Source organism: Erinaceus europaeus, chromosome 19 (genome assembly GCF_950295315.1).
Source record: "Erinaceus europaeus chromosome 19, mEriEur2.1, whole genome shotgun sequence".
NCBI classification, from domain to species: domain Eukaryota; kingdom Metazoa; phylum Chordata; class Mammalia; order Eulipotyphla; family Erinaceidae; genus Erinaceus; species Erinaceus europaeus.
In genome coordinates, this window is record NC_080180.1 from 21,300,003 (window position 1) to 21,316,943 (window position 16,941).

The following is a 16,941-nucleotide window of genomic DNA, read 5'->3' on the forward strand; positions in this document are numbered from 1 at the left end:
GAATAACACTTTTAAGTAATCTAGTAAGTGAGAAGCAGCCCCTTGTTATGAGTCAAATAAAGAATGCACTATTATTTCCAGAATGGAACAAATTTATCTCTTACCCTCATGAGCACTGTTGCAAGCATAGTATTAAGTAGTACATACATTATACAAATATGAAAGAAGGCGCCTCTTTATTTCCCCATTACCTCTTGATTTCTCTCTGTCCCTATCCAATCAATATCTTTTAAAAAATATACAAAGGGTAGTCCGGGAGGTGGCGCAGTGGTAAAGCTTTGGACTCTCAAGCATGAGGTCCTGAGTTTGATCCCGGGCAGCACATGTGCCAGAGTGATGTCTGGTTCTTTTTCTCTCCTCCTATCTCATAAATAAAATCTTTAAAAAATATATACAAAGGAAGCATATATATCAAAAAAACATGCCCTTTCTGGTTTTGTATGCTTGCTCTTCCTTATTGCAAGGACCTCATCTTTTTGGTTGCTACCAATCATGAGAAAAAGATACTTTTGTTTTTTGGGGGGTGGGGATGACATTTCTTTCTATTTATTTATTTATTTATTTATTTATTTATTTCCTTTTGTTGCCCTTGTTGTTTTATTGTTGGAGTCATTGTTGGATAGAAAATGGAGAGAGGAGGGGAAGACAGAGAGGGGGAGAGACAGACCTGCTTCACTGCCAGTGAAGCTACTCCCTTGCAGGTGGGGGGCTGGGGCTCGAACCAGGATCCTCATGCTGGTCCTTGTGCTTTGCGCCACATGCACTTAACCCACTGCACTACCACGGGATGATATTTCTATTCATCCCTGGGGCTTCACTACTCTTCAATGACTTTTTCAGATGGCCAGATAACCAGATGGCAGAGACAGAGAAACAAAGCAGAGCACTGAAGCTCCCTTCAATGCTGTGAAGAACTGGCTAAAACCACACATGTGGTAAAGCAGAATGCTATCCAAGTGGGCTATTTTGTCAGCTGACAACCACAAGCCCAAGCTGAGTCATGCTCTGGCAAGGAGGAGAGGAGGGGAGGGGAGGGGAGGGGAGGGGAGGGGAGGGGAGGGGAGGGGAGGGGAGGGGAGGGGAGGGAAAAGAAAAGAAGAGGAGAGGAGAGGAGAGGAGGGAAAAGAAAAGGAGAGGAGAGGAGAGGAGGGAAAAGAAAAGGAGAGGAGAAGAGAGGAGAGGAGAGGAGAGGAGAGGAGAGGAGAGGAGAGGAGAGGAGAGGAGAGGAGAGGAGAGGAAAAGAAAAGAAAATAGCTGAGTCAGACTCCCATAAAAACCAACTAGGAGGGAGTCAGGAGGTAGCGCAGCAGGTTAAGCGCAAGTGGTGCAAAGCCCAAGGATCGGCACAAGGATCCCGGTTTGGGCCCCCAGATCCCCACCTGCAGGGGAGTCTTCACAGGTGGTGAAGCAGATCTGCAGGTGTCTTTCTCTCCCGCTCTTTGTCTTCCCCTCATCTCTCCATTTCTCTCTGTCCTATCCAATAACAATGACATCAATAATAACTACAACAATAAAACAACAAGGGAAACAAAAGGGAATAAATAAATATTTAAAAAAAAAAAAGAGTAGGAAAGCTGTCAGGGGAGGGGTTGGTATACTGAGGTCTGGTGGTGGGAATTGTGCGAAGCTGTAACCCTCTTATCCTATGGTTTTGTCAATGCTTCCTTTTTATAAATAAATTTAAAAAGAACAGATAAAATCTATTTTAAAGTGTGTGTGTGTGTGTGTGTGTGTGTGTGTGTGTGTGTGTGTGTGTGTGTGTGTGTGTGTGTCTTTGGCACATAGCACATAGGGGTGCATACATTACCATACACGAGGACTTAGGTTCAACCCCTGTTCCCTACCTGCAGGAACAGTGAAGCAGGCCTATGTGTCTATTTTTCTCTCTCCCTCTCTATATTTCCCACTCCTCTCTGAATTCTCTCTCCATCCTATCCAATAAAATAGAAAGGGGGGGAGAGAAAAGCAGCCGGGAGCCTTTCTCTCCCTTTTTTGCACACAGGCACCAAGCCCCAGCAATAATCCTGGTAGCAATTAAATACATAGGTTTCCATCTTTAAAAAAAAAAATTTTTTAAGAGTAATCCAATAAAGTTGGCCAAAGCTCTGAATACACTCAAGTGAGCATACAGATGGCTTACAAATACATGACAATTGCTCAACATCACTTCTATTATTATTATTATAAAAGTTCAAATTAAAGCCACAATGAGAGACCACCTCACAGTGTTGAGAGTGACCTATATCACAGAACCAGTGTTGGCAAGGACATGGAGGAAAAGGAACTCTAGTACACTGCTGAGGACTGTGAAGAGCTAGAGGGAAAACTTCTCTGGTATTGAGAGTTTGAGAGTCCTTAAAAACATACAAGTGAAGTCACTTTACCATTTACCACCACCACCCAGCATCTCTTCTAGGACATGGAAAGAAATACCATCTGGCCAAGGCAGTCAATGGGTAAGTAAAGTCTAATGAGTGGAACTGGTCATTCAACCAATTCCAAATACGCATCTGTGTAGGAAGTCCATATATTATACTTCACAACTTTTCCCCTAAAGACAGAGATGAAGAGAGAGACAGACAGGGAGAGATGTGCCAGAGATGCCCCACATGCTTCTTGGGCATGGCAAGTGAGACCCTCCCTCCCTGGTAAGCTATTCCTCTAGCCCCACCTTCACAGGTTTTCAATGATTGCTCTTTAGAGATGGATTTACGCGGTCGTGAATTTTTCTTTAACCAACCTGCAGGGCTTCTATATCCTGAAGCCAGTCTCTGGCTCTTTGCACAGAGTCTTTCAGAGCCACACCACTGGGCAGATATGCGGGGATCTCCTCAATCTCCTTTACTGCCGTAGCAAGACTATTCAGGGAATGTCGAGGTCTATAGAAAATGAAGCATAAAAACCACTTAGTATTCCATGTGGGAGTTCAGTTTTCTTAAGGCTTGTTGGCTAAACTAGAAAAACCATTTGAGCTCAGTATAGCAAATACATTTTTCTCAATTGGGAGATCAAACTAACTAGTTCCAAGTCAAGATTTAGGAACACCTAAAATAGTTTTAAGTTCTACTTATTCATGAACTTATGGTAGTGCAATGATAAATTTCCATAATTCTATGTTGAACTACATATACCACTGAGATACAATTTCACTAAGAAAATTAAAATTCTCAAGAATACCTACATACTCAAAAGCATAAGGCCAAAAACTACTGAACTCTGCTCAATCATCGTCATTTTAGAATTGTAACAGTCTAGAATCCAGCCAATTGTTATAGTTTAAGATGTCAATTGGAAAGCAGAGAGAAGCTAGTCTTCTCCCCCCTGAGGAGATCAGCTGAATTCATCCCGTCACCTGGAGTGGCACGCGCTACTGCACATCTATAGTCCTCTCCTCTGCGGGGCACGGGCACAACCTTCATTTTCACAACTCTGCATATTCTCTTTAACCCGAACGGCCGTGGGCTTAATCCGTTCAACTTATTTTAAGCTATTTTCTTCTCTCAAAGATGCTATTAGATCCAGGGCAATTTCTTTAAATGGACTAAAAGTCCATTTGAATCATTCGTTTCATAACCAGTAAAATAAGAAAAAGTATTAAGTTGTAAAGTAACCCCAAATATCCTAGCTATCTCTCTCATGTACTCCCATGGCTACTACTCTGCACTCACCATATGCTCCAAGTTAAATATACTACCCAGCCCTCCCCAAGGGAGAGATGCGAGTGTTTGCTTCTTTTACCTGGCCTTGAGAAGACTCTTGGCTTTGTCATCCCAATGCTCTGATACCGTAAGCAGTTCCTGAAGCCGGGCCATAGCTTTCTCAACTGCTGCATAAGGGGCCAAGCCCACTCCCAGATCTATGAGGCGTCTCATATCATCTAAAGTAAGGGAGCTGGGGTCAAGGCAAGCTTGTTGCACCTCTTCGAGCCAGCGAGCCTGTTCCAGGCGGGTACGCATCTCCGCAAGCTGTGGAAGCTCAACGTCAAACTCCAAGCTGATGTCTAGCAAGTCCTGTAGCTCAGCAGCACTGGGCGTCTCTTCAGAGAGCAATTTTTGGCTGTGTTGTTGGAAATCTTCCACTCGATTCAAGAGATCCTAAAAAGCAATAGTTTTTCCCCCAATCAAAACAGCAGGTTCAGTAAATGACTTTTTTACACTTAGAATATCTGATACTTATAAACATTCCCTGTGACTCTCCTTCACTTGATTTTAATACCATGGTAAATAAGATAGTACCTAAATCAGCTGACAGCTAAAACAAGTGACTATGACAAAGAGTTCATATCAATTACAAGGAGTAACATGGTTGTTAATCTTCAAGGTGAAAGTTCTCAGGGCCCAGGAGATAATGTACCCACAGAATACCAGGTGTTCAGTCATTAGGCTTGGTGGTCCTAGGTTAATTTCCTGGCACCACCATAAGTCAAAGCTGCACAATGCTCTGGTGTCTGTCTCTCTCTCTCTCTCTCTCTCAAAATAAATAAATAAATAAATAAATAACAAATTTCTGCAGCTTCAGTGGTTGAATTTGGACTTGCAAGTCTGATCCCTGGCAGTACCTATGCCCCTGCCCATACCTATCTATCTCATGAAATAAAATGATCTCTTAAGGAAATCACCTTTGCAAGGCTGCTTTATTATCTGTTTACACACCAATCACTCAGTGTTCTATTAAAAACATGTAGGCGGCCTGAGAGGTGGCACAGTGAATAAGGTATTGGAATCTTGAGCATGGAGTTCCAAGTTCAGTTCCTGGTATCCACATGTGCCAGAGACTGATGCTCTTGTTTGTTATACCCTCTTATAAGTAAATACATCTTTGAAAAATAAATAAATAAAAGGGGGGCTGGGCGTTAGCACAGTGGTTAATTGCACATAGCGTGAAATGCAAGGACCGGTATAAGGTTCCCAGTTCGACCACGGAACTACCCACTTACAGGGGGGTTGCTTCACAAGCAGTGAAGCAGGTCTGCAGGTGTCCGTCTTTCTCTCCTCCTGTCTTACCCTTCTCTCTTGATTTCTCTCTGTCGTACCCAACAACAGCAATGGCAACAAGGGCAATAACAAGGGCAACAAGGTGGGGAAAATGGCCTCCACAGGAGCAATGAATTTGTAGTGCAGGCAATCTTAAAGAGAATCTATGAATAAAGTCCAGTGTTTAAAAAGAAAAAAAGAAATGAAAGCACATGAATATAAAGTCTCATGTTGGTTATGCAAAGAGACTCTCATGCCTGAGGCTCTGAAGTCCCAGGTTTAATCCCTTGTACCACTATAAGCCAAAGCTGAGCAGTACTCTAGAAAAATAAATGACTAAAGAAAGTTCCATGTTTGATCCCTCACACCACACATGCAGAGCGCTGAGTGATGCTCTGGTGTAAGAAAAAATGAAAAACATGTGCAAATACATCACTCAAGAAAATGACTTGTAGGACCAGGTAGTCAGCATGTGTGAGGATTTGGGCTGAAACCCCCAGTCCTCCCAGGTAGGGTGGGTGCTTCACAAGTGGCAAAGCTATACCATCATAATTAAGTTCCAAAATGACTTGATGACGTTGACTAATCAAGTACGGCATTACTGGAGCACTCTCCCTCGTGCCCCTCTAGAGTTACCTTTAGCAATGGTGTCTGACTAAGGACACATGGAAGAGCGTAGAGCTGAGTCACAAACTGCCGAAGTTCATTGACTGTCAACTGATTCTGGGACTTCCCTCCGCCAGATCGATACCTATAAAGATGAAGTTTGGAGGAATCCACATGAGAATATATGTATACTCGCCACTCTCGGGCTCTACTAGCACAGGAATGCAAGATAAAGGGATCAACAATAAACAGGTTTCTAGGCCTAACCACTAGAGTCTACAACCGAGTATTCAGAAGTACATACCTAGTTTGCCTTTTGCCATTAAGCAACTGCTGTGCAACAGAGGCACACTTCTCTGCATCTTGTGTGACTAAACGAAGGTGACGCAAAAGATCATTGTCTGGGAATTTCTTCATTTCAGACTCTTCAATTAAAGCCTTAAAACTGACAAGGCCTAGAAATGAAGAAAGGTTGTCTTATTTTATATCCACTACATATACTGCTATTGATATGAACTAAATAGAATGAGCTTGCTTTTGTGAGTTCTCTATAATTTTAAAATAGTCTGCAAATGTCTTCACTGACTGGGAAATGTGATCAATGTATCTTTTTGTATTTTTCTGACTAAAGTGGAATGTTTCACAACTGTCTGGAATTGGTCTGTAGACACATTTAGACTTGAAATGTTTAAGATACACAAAAAGGAACAATAACTTCTGTTGAAAGAAAGCAAACACAGATTTTACTGTGGCTTGAGCCACTTCTTCCTTTGGCACTGAATGGACAGAGGCCGGGTAACTGGTGTGCGGGAGGGGGCAGAGCCACCCAAGGAACTGAAGCAAGGGAAGCAAATGAAAACACTTTGAAGGAGATGGGAAAAGAAGCTGTGACTTTCAAAGTAATAGTAAAGAGAAAGAGGGCTTTTGGTTTTGATTAGAACTGTAATTAATGTGATTAAACCAGCATTTCAGAGACTGATGACATGCTACCTCTGTCATAAGATCTAAGCAGTTTGTTCTAGGTTGTTTCTTACACGCAGATCAATAGTTCACTTTGGTAGAACATCTGCCTCATCCACTCCTGGCTTGAAAACCTTCTCTGCTAGAATGCTGTCAACCTGGCTGGTCAGGGGCACTAACCAGGACAAAGCTGGGTAGCTTCCACTCATCCTTTTGCTGATAACTTTAAATTAGTTACATGAAAATCAGTCCCAATTTGCCAAATCGTCAAATCACACTTTTTAAAAACATTTATTCCCTTTTGTTGCCCTTGTTGTTTTATTGTTGTAGTTATTATTGCTATCGTTGTTGTTGGAAAGGACAGAGAGAAATGGAGATAGGAGGGGAAGACAGAGAGCGGGAGAGAAAGAGAGGCACCCGCAGACCTGCTTCACCTCCTGTGAAGCGACTCCCCTGCAGGTGCCAATCTCTGTACTTTGCACCACACCTAAAATTAACCCGCTGCGCTACCGCCCAACTCCCCAAGTCACACTTTCTATACCACATACTTTTCTTCTTATTAATTTTCGCCTCCAGAGCTTCATTCACATTCAAGGCCCATTCATTGTAAGATTCTGCTCTAAGCTTAAGCGCATTCATCATGGGGTAGAGATCATCCAGAGTGTATCTATACCTGCAAACAGAAGAGTAGACTTGGATATGAATAGTTCCAGAGAAAATTAGACATTTTACACTTAACATTTCAGCCCTGGAATAGAGATGTCATGAAATTTTATTAGGAATTTAGTGCTTTCCAACGAAGGGGGGGAAATCATTAGTCATACTCACCGCAGTTTATATTTATAAGGAGGGCAGGAACAAAGTTCCTTAACATGATGGAGGCAGACAAGCAGGCCAGGTTTACAAGAACAGGAGATGGCAGACATGAAACATGTGGTTTTGCACTTTATACACTGACGCTCATCATCTGGCAAGAGCTCAAAATCCATCCTTTCTGAATCGATTACTCCCTAGAATAAAGTATATTTAGAGACTCGTCTCCTAAGACAAGCATGCAAAAGTTGTGTTTAAAATGAAAAGTTAAAAAGAGCCTTATCAAAATATAGGGTACATGGCTAAAATGCATGTAAAGACATACCAAAGAGTGACCTAGCAAGTATGCGCAAGTTGATCTACTTTGTGTAGAGAGAACAGAGTTTTGGACAAGGTATGTATTGTGTTGGCCATTGAACTGAATATGAAAACAGATACTAACAGAAATATGAAACTACTGTGACTAGGTATGTAGCCTACTCAAAACTGTCATTATGGATACAAAGCAAATTAAATGTGTATGTCTTCTACTTCAAAGGAAATACTGTGTAGGGCTTCAGAAGAACCCATAAAAGTAACACAAAAGTTAGGAAATGAAGCAAGTGGGAAAGACTAACCAGCAGGATTTGCAAATGATATAGGAAGATGTTGAATAGCCTATTAGTACTTATATAAAAAGTTATCTGAGGGGATCTCATTTTGAAAAGGACAGGCAATATGTGTCAATTCCCTAGCCAAAAGAGTATCAAGAAAAAAAGAAGTCTTGAATCAAATTAGAAATATAGCTTGACGTCCAACATCTAGCGAGAGCTTTTCCAGAGTATATCTTCTACCATCTATTCTCATCTGGAACTGGATTAAAATTCAGCCTTCAGGGCCAGGGATGTAACATGTATGTGGCCATGGGTTCAATCCCAGGGACTGGAGTGAAGCATCTAATTTTGACAATACAAGAGTCTGATGAAGTAGGTTTATGAGCCATCAAGCATGTTTGTTTTATTCTTATCTTTCATTTTAGTATTTTGACCACATTACCTCTGGCCAGTTACAAGAACCATCAAAGATTATAGAATGTAAGAAAAATGGTATGGATGAATTTTGGTGTTTTTTTTTTTAATATTTATTTATTTTCCCTTTTGTTGCCCTTGTTTTATGGTTGTAGTTATTATTGTTGGTATTGATTTCATTGTAGTTGGATAGAACAGAGAGAAATGGAGAGAGGAGGGGAAGACAGAGAGGGGGAGAGAAAGACACCTGCAGACCTGCTTCACCACTTGAGAAGCAACTCCCCTGCTGCAGGTGGGGAGCTGGGGGCTTGAACCAGGATCCTTAGTGGGTCCTTGCGCTTTGTGCCACGTGTGCTTAACCTGCTGTGCTACAGCCCGACCCCCAAATTTTGGGTTTAATATGGGATTTCCTGACATTTCAAAAGAATTTTGCAATGGAGATGGTAGAATTCTAAGTTTAAAATTAAGACCAAATCAGGGGCTGGGTGCTGGCATGCCTGGTTGAGTGTACACAATACAGTGCAAAAGGACTCAGGTCCAAGCACCCTGGTCCCCACATACACAGGGAAAGCTTTAAGAGTGGTAAAACAAACGTGTCTCTCTGTATCTCTTCCTCTCTATCTCTCCTTTCCCTTTAGATTTCTGGCTGTCTCTATCCAGTAATAAAGATTAAAAATATATTTTAAAAAAATAAAAAGAGCAAATCAGTTAATTCTAAATCTTTATGAATTTTAGTTGATAATGAAAATGAAAGGTCACTTAATTTTAATTTGTATGTAAATCTACGTATTTGGATAAAAACTAAGTTCTCAAAATCCCCCCAAAAATGAGCTAAAACTTTCATGTGGTACTTATGCCTTTGGGTGCTATTTCCCCTAATGGTAAATATCTGGGGTGGGGGGAAGAAAGTCAGGAATAAACTATTCCTGATACATAATAGGCTCTAGGGGACTTTTAGGCATCTATATAAAAGAGGCACATTAAAAAAAAAAAAAAAAGGAAGAAAAGAACCCTGTTACAAAGGCCCATCTATGGTTCTCTATCTTTGGATATATAATAACAATTATTTGCAGATATGACTGTCAAAAAATAATTTATAGGCTAGTAATACTACTCGGTATAGTCAGGTTACAGGATATAGGTCAATTAGGATTGAAAATTGAAAGAACAGAGCCTAAAACATGAAATACAAAAATGATAAACTGGTGCCACTTGCAAAATAATGAAGGGGCTCAATATAATTTTAATAAGTAAGGGGACAGACTGTGCCTACTCAAGGTAGCATAATGGTTTTACAAATAGGCTCTCATGCCTGAGACTCCCTGGTCCCAGGTTCAGTCCTCCCTGCACTTCCATAAGCCAGAACTGAGCAGTGCTCTGGTATATGTACATATATCCAAAAGGCTTTGGGCAGAAAAATCAGTAAGTTGTTTCTTTAAGGAGAAGCCAAGGTGTGCTAAAACAAAACAAAGTTTCTATTTGTTCTACTGACTTATTTTAACCAGAGGACTGTTGAATTGTGGCTACTGGGACCAGAGTTCAAATTTGGACATGCAAGATCTGAGTTGCCACTGTGAAGTATAATCTCCCTGACCTTTAAAGAAAAATAAATTAAATAAATAATTAATAATAATACCACCAAAGGGACCAGGTGGTTGCACACCTGGTTGAGCGCACATCTTACAATGTGCACCTTCTCAATTTCTGTCCTATCAAAACAAACAGGAAGGAGGGATGGGAGAAGGGAGACAGGGAGGGATAAGGGGAGGGGAAAACAGTGAGGAGGAGGAGGGGAGAACTTGGGCAGGGGGAGGGCGCAGGATGGTGGGGGAAAGGGAGAAGAGAAGGGAAAGAGGAAAGGGGAAAAGGGAAAAAATGGTCATCAAAGCGTGGACTCACTGTGAAGGCACTTGAGCCATAGCAGTTAACTCTGGTGGCAATAAAAATACATAAATAAGCAGAACTTAGACTGAATATGGTGTACTGCACCAAATTAAAGGACTCTGGGGATGGGGGGAGTGCTCAACTCCTGGAACAAGATGGTGAAGGAGGACCTAAGTGGTGGGCTAAGAGTTTTATGTGGAAAACTGAGAAATGTTACACATGAACCAAATAAAGGTCTGGTATCTATAATAAACAGGATTCTTAGGAACAATTCAACAAAAGAGGTAGCCTGAAACCATTTTCTCAATAGCAAATGACTACAAGATATCATTAGCCACTGTAGACAAACAAAAATTAAAAACCACAAGATAATATTATTCATCTGTTATAAACAGTGAAGAATTACTTTACGAAGTAATATTCAATGACATGCAACTGGGATTTCAAGAACCTTACCAATTTACGAACAGTTTCTCTTAAAGCCTTCTCATCCTCAATCATAATGGCCATGTCTTTCTGTACAGTTGAAGCCACTACGACATCTAGTACATCAGCCTTGGAAGCCATCTTGCAAATCATCTCATCATGGGAAAAAACACAATAGCGGTGAAGCAGACGGTAATGCTCCACACACTGTCGGCCTAATGGAAGCTGTATAAGAGAGAAATACATGATATTTGCCTTTCTCCTCCCTATCTGGTTGTCATATTTCCAAATCTAGGTCATAGCACTTACATAAACTCTAAAGCCAGGCTCTAAGGTTATTATGCTAGGTCTCTAGTGACTGCACATCAAGTATCTGGCATGTTAGGTAATTCAGTTTAAAAAAGGTTTAAAAAACACAATGGATCAACAATATATGCATGTTCACAACAGTATATAATCCAATTTCAAATATAATTTGAACTGATGTGGCTATCCCTACTACAAGCAATTAACTATGCTCCCAAAACAACATAAGAGAAAATAATTATGACCTGTATAGACCCATTATTCAGAAAAGAACTGAGTAAACTAATAATTTTATTTTTTTTAAGTTGCACCGACACTATAATATTTCAACATTACAACTAAAGCCAAATTTAAAATTGCTGTGTTGGACAGGGGAGGTAATAATGTTTATAGGGACTAGGCAGTGGCTCATTTGGTTGAGAGCACATTTTACTTACTATGTGCAAGGACCTGGGTTCAAGCTCTTGGGCCCCCACCCACAGAGGGCTGCTTTACAAGTGGTGAAGCAGTTCTGCAGGTGTCTCTTTTTCTCTGTCCCTGTCTACCTCTCCTCTCTCAATTTCTCTCCATCCTATTAAATATAAGAAAAAAAAAATCTTAAAAAATAAAGCAAAATATGACAATAATGGTTAAGCAAAACACTTCCATGTCTGAGGCTTCTGGATTTCTGGTTCAATCCCCAGCACCACCATAAGCCACAGCTGACCAGTGCTCTTTATATGGAAGAGAAATAAATACATGCTGCTGTGTTGTATAATTTAAGCTAGTGCTTTAGAGTGAATCAGGACCAGAACAATTTGTTGCCAGTGTGTAAAAAGATACTAAATTTCAGCCAAAAGGTAAATCAAAAGGCTTTTTTTTTTTTTTAACTATCAAAATTGCTACAAAATGAAATTCTATCAGTTGAACTCACATTGAGTGATTAGTCTAAGTCTGATTTACAATTTTATGGAAGTACTTTATATCACACTGTCAAGGGCAATTTACAGACCAGTCATTTGAGCAGCAATCTGAATTAGCAACTATACAGCAGTCAGTTTTTAAAGCATCTGCAGGAAAACAACAGATTGGAAAAGGCTATACTGAGTGTTAATTACATACCCAGTCAACAGTACAGAAGTTCACAGCCTCAGCAAAATTAAAACCTTGGTTAAAACCACTATGGTAAGCTCTTGGAAATGTGATCACAAACTCCCCGGCACACTGATTTGTTCGGTAAACCTAGAGAAACAGGAACAGGAGATTATTCTCTCTTAGTGACATTCACAGTAAAGATAATATAGACATTAAAAAAAAAAAAAAGAGGATAATGTAGATGTAGAGTCCCAAAAAGATGGTTCTATCAATTAATGGGAGAGAGCAAGGTGGGAAGAAAAAGGGACCTGGACACATGGTAGACTAGTACCTACTCACTTCTGCCACAAGATGGGGTAGTTCCCCACATCACCAGGGTTGATTAGTAAGTATATCGCCAAGAAAACATGTCTATACAGTGTCAGGACAACTCTTTATAATTTCCTAATCTGGGGCATAAGGATGTAGTAATAGATATACAGATATATCAATTTCAGAGGAAATACCACAATCAATGCTGGTTTGGAGTGGAAATACTACATTCCAAGCTCAAAAACTTGAAATGTCTCTTAAGTAAATGTAACTAGGATCTACTAAGTATACCATTTCAATTCATCATTTAAAATTAAGATCAAATGGAGTCAATATGTGATTCTTTTTGTCACTGTTGGGGCTTCACCACCACAGGCCGACATGCTCAGAGAGACAGAGACTTCGGTGTTGGGAGTGGTGTGTAATTATACTTCCATTATCTTGTAATCATGTAAATCACTATTAAATCAGAAATAAAAATATAAAATTAAAAATAATGAGAGAAAGAGGGGAGGAGAGAAAGAAAGGTAGGTATTACACAAGCATACCACCTAAGCCTCTTCCAGTGAGGCATGATAGAACACACACTAGAGCAGCAGGCACACTTTGCAAATGAGCCATTTGGCTGCTCCAGTGCCTACTCTATACAGCAGGGTCAGGACAGAGCATGAACAATACTCACAGCAGTGTTTAGGGCTAAAAGCAGCAGAAACTAGCCATTTTCATGGTAATTTAATTTACACTGACAAATAACAGGTTTATCTTTAAATACTTGAGTGAAGATAGAAACAAAAATGATAGTCTGAAAAGTAATACTGGTAATGGTTGTCAGACCCGAATACTAAAAACAACTTAATTGGACACTAGGGGCTAAAAGAAAGGGAGGTAGAACTGCATTTATTTTTCACACAATAAGACTGCTTATCAAACTTTAGTTTTCAGTGTCTGAGAATACAGTCCCACTGGCTAGCCAGGAACACTGAACAGCTGTTTCCTACTATCATGTTGTACTCTGAGGAGGGGGAAAATGTAAAGGGGTGGATTAATCCTGAGTAACAGGAGAACATACAGGCACTTCGTGAGTCATCAGGGTATTGGGGTTCATGATAGTCACAAGTTGGTGGAGGAGGTCTGGCTGGGACACAAAGAGCTCTGGAGCCAGCTTCTTCATCACATTTTCAAGTTGCTCAGCAGCATACCCTGGAACTCCATACCAGGTTTTTGGCTCACCCCTAGAAATATGATTACAGAAATAAGTATGCAATACAAATACAAAAAGGGGGGGTTAACCAGTTCATATTTTTAGATTCTCCTTCTAAGGCTATACTACAAAGGCATGTTCAAGCTGAAGAAAGACTGGAACTGTGATCTGACCATATGTGATAAGTTTTCCTTCTTTAAGAAAAGAGTTTAAACATGAAACTTTCCATTTCAGGGTCCTCTTCCTCCTCCCTCTTCTGCCCCATCAGTAAATGCGGCTATCTAGAGTTCATGTCTGACTCCCAGCATTACATATGGCAGGATGATGTTCTGGTCTCATTAAGAAATATATAATTTTTAGACTACAAGGTATATGTTATTAACTATATCGTAGTATGTGCTTACTACAGTTTGCCATAACAATTGACAAGTAATGCAACTATGTGCCTTTTCTCAGGATGATTTACACACTGATAAGGTAATTAGCATTTCTTTTTTTTTTTTCCTCCAGGGTTATTGCTGGGCTCGGTGCCTGCACCATGAATCCACCGCTCCTGGAGGCCATTTTTCCCCCTTTTTGTTGCCCTAGTTGTTGCAGCCTCGTTGTGGTTATTATTGCCATTGTTGACGTTGTTTTGTTGTTGGACAGGACAGAGAGAAATGGAGAGAGGAGGGGAAGACAGAGAGGGGAAGAGAAAGATAGACACCTGCAGACCTGCTTCACCGCCCGTGAAGCGACTCCTCTGCAGGTGGGGAGCCGGGGCTCGAACCGGGATCCTTACGCCGGTCCCTGCGCTTTGCGCCACGTGCGCTTAACCCACTGCGCCACCGCCCGACCCCCTAATTAGCATTTCTAAAGAACCCTCATTCTTTTTTTTTCCTCCAGGGTTATCACTGGACTGGAATCCACTGCTCCTGGAGGCTATTTTTTCCCCTTTTATTGCCCTTGTTTATCATTGCTGTTATTATTATTGTTAGTATTGTTACTGTTAGGACAGGGAGAAAAGGAAGAAAGGAGGGGAAGGCAGAGAGGGGAAGAGAAAGACAGACACCTGCAGACCTGCTTCACTGCCTGTGAAGTGACCCCACTGTAGGTGGGGAGCCAGGGGGCTCGAACTCGGATCCTTACGGCGGTCCTTGCGCTTCACGCCATGTGCGCAACCCGCTGTGCCACCGCCTGGCACCCGAGAGCACTTATTCTCCAAAAGACTTTAAACTGGCGATTAATCTATAACATCCCTATGAGGTACCATATGATCTTCATTTTTCAGTTGGGAACAATTTCCTAGGGAAGGACAAGTGGTGATATATATAGAAGCACTTCCTGGTTGAATGCTCACATTACATTACCACCTTCCCTCCTCTTGTGGGACATCTTCAATTTCTGAGGGGAGATTTAAGTGAGTCTACAGTATACCAAAGCATTTTTAAAATTTTTAAAATATATTTATTTTCCCTTCTGTTGCCCTTGTTTTACTGAACCAGGATCATCATGCCTGTCCTTGCGCTTTGTGCCACCTGTGCTTAACCTGCTGTGCTACCACCCAACTCCTTCTTTTTTAAAAAGGGGGGGATAGGGAAAAGAACAGATATGAATAAAATAAAATAAAATATCTTTTTTATTAAAGAATAGGAAAGCTATCGGGGAGGGAAGGGGATACAGAGTTCTGGTGGTGGGAATTGTGTAGAATTTTACCCCTCTGTCCTATGGTTTTGTTTCCTTTTTATAAATAATTTTTTTTAATTCTAATAATTAGACCCAGGAGGTGGTGAAAGGAATATAACAAGTGTTTTGTGGTGGTGGTGAGGGTTTGTTTGTTTTGCCAGAGCACTGCTCAGCTCTGGCTTATGATGGTATGGGGGATTGTACTGGGACCTTGAAGCCTCAGGAAAGAGAATCTGTTTGCATGACCATTATACTATCTACCCTCCACACACACACACACACACACACACACACACACACACACACACACACACACACACACACACACTGGAATACTACTCAGCTATAAAAAATGGTGACTTCACCATTTTCAGCCAATCTTGGATGGACCTTGAAAAATTCATGTTAAGTGAAATCAGTCAGAAACAGAAGGATGAGTAAAGGATGATCTCACTCTCAGGCGCAAGTTGAAAAACAAGATCAGAAGAGAAAACACAAGTAGAACCTGAACTGGAATTAGGCATATTACACCAAAGTAAAAGACTCTGGGGTGGGTGGGTGGGGAGAATACAGGTCCAAGAAGGATGACAGAGGACCTAGTGGGGGTTGTATTGTTATATGGAAAACTGGGAAATGTTATGTATGTACAAACTACTGTATTTACTGTTGAATATAAAACATTAATTCCCCAATAAAGAAATTTAAAAAAAAGAAATCAAGAAGGAAGGAGGAGATAGAGAGAAAGAAAGTCAGAGGTACGCCTGCAGCACTGCTTCACCACTCGCAAAACTTTCCCTGTGCAGGCGGGGACTGGGGACTCAAACCTCAGTCCTTGTGCTCTGTAACATGTGCGCTCAACCAGGTGCCCCCAACCCCCTATAAAAAAGCCTTTTTTTTTTTAACCAGAGCACTGCTCAGCTATCGATTATGGTGGTGTGGGGGGATTGAACCCGGAATTTCAGAGTCTCAGATATGAGGGTCTTTTTGCATAACCATTATCTCCCCACTGCCCAACAAACAAAAACTTTATGAATCACTATTTAACTTGTTAGGATATTTGTTGCAACAATATCAAGAAATCTGAAGAAGAAGAAAAAAACTAGTTCATTACTCTTCAGATATTTATATTTGAAATGAAAAAGAGAGCTTTACTCAACACCAGCTTACAAATGATACCAGTTATATGTAACTTCTTACCAGTGCAGGTAATTAATAGAATAGCTCCAGTGGTCTTCAATATGCCAACAGAATGAAGAAAAGCACATTCCAACATACAACCAAGGAAGCTTCATGCCACATATATCTGCAGTAATGTGGGCAAGGACAGACTGTTCCATCACTGGCATATTGTTCAAATTCCAGCCACTATCAAGATATTCCTAAAAACAGGAAGACAAGAAAAGTATAAAGGCTGAGCTGCCCCATGCTGACAATAATCTCCAATTTAAAGCAGCTGAGGAAGAGAGGCCACTATATTAATTTTCTGGGAGGCCCATTAGTTTTCATAGCATTGAGCTTGACGCATAGTGGATTCAAGGCTTACCTTCCTGTTACCCCCCTCCATTGGGGGGAGGCGGAGAGAGGCAAAGGATTATATACACACAAGTCCCCATTTCTATGCAACAAGTTCAGTGTTAAGGGGACAAATTTGACTCAGTATAGGACCTGCAGGCATGAAGTTCTCATAACAGAATTGTTTTGCTCTTGTCATCAT

At 40.9% G+C, this 16,941-nt stretch overlaps 1 protein-coding gene across 3 annotated transcripts in view; it reads right to left on the reverse strand.

Moving 5' to 3' along the window:
• KDM5B (lysine demethylase 5B) overlaps positions 1-16,941 on the reverse strand; it is a 73,313-nt gene that overhangs the window by 17,256 nt on the left and 39,116 nt on the right. For all 3 annotated transcript variants that reach the window (XM_060178565.1, XM_060178562.1, XM_060178563.1), the window contains exons 11-20: positions 16,425-16,606; positions 13,431-13,593; positions 12,077-12,196; positions 10,700-10,894; positions 7,368-7,549; positions 7,088-7,212; positions 5,884-6,034; positions 5,610-5,724; positions 3,739-4,094; positions 2,741-2,879 (exon numbers count right to left, since the gene is read on the reverse strand). In XM_060178565.1, coding sequence (XP_060034548.1) covers positions 2,741-2,879; positions 3,739-4,094; positions 5,610-5,724; positions 5,884-6,034; positions 7,088-7,212; positions 7,368-7,549; positions 10,700-10,894; positions 12,077-12,196; positions 13,431-13,593; positions 16,425-16,606 — 1,728 coding nt within the window. The remainder of the gene's footprint in view (positions 1-2,740; positions 2,880-3,738; positions 4,095-5,609; positions 5,725-5,883; positions 6,035-7,087; positions 7,213-7,367; positions 7,550-10,699; positions 10,895-12,076; positions 12,197-13,430; positions 13,594-16,424; positions 16,607-16,941) is intronic.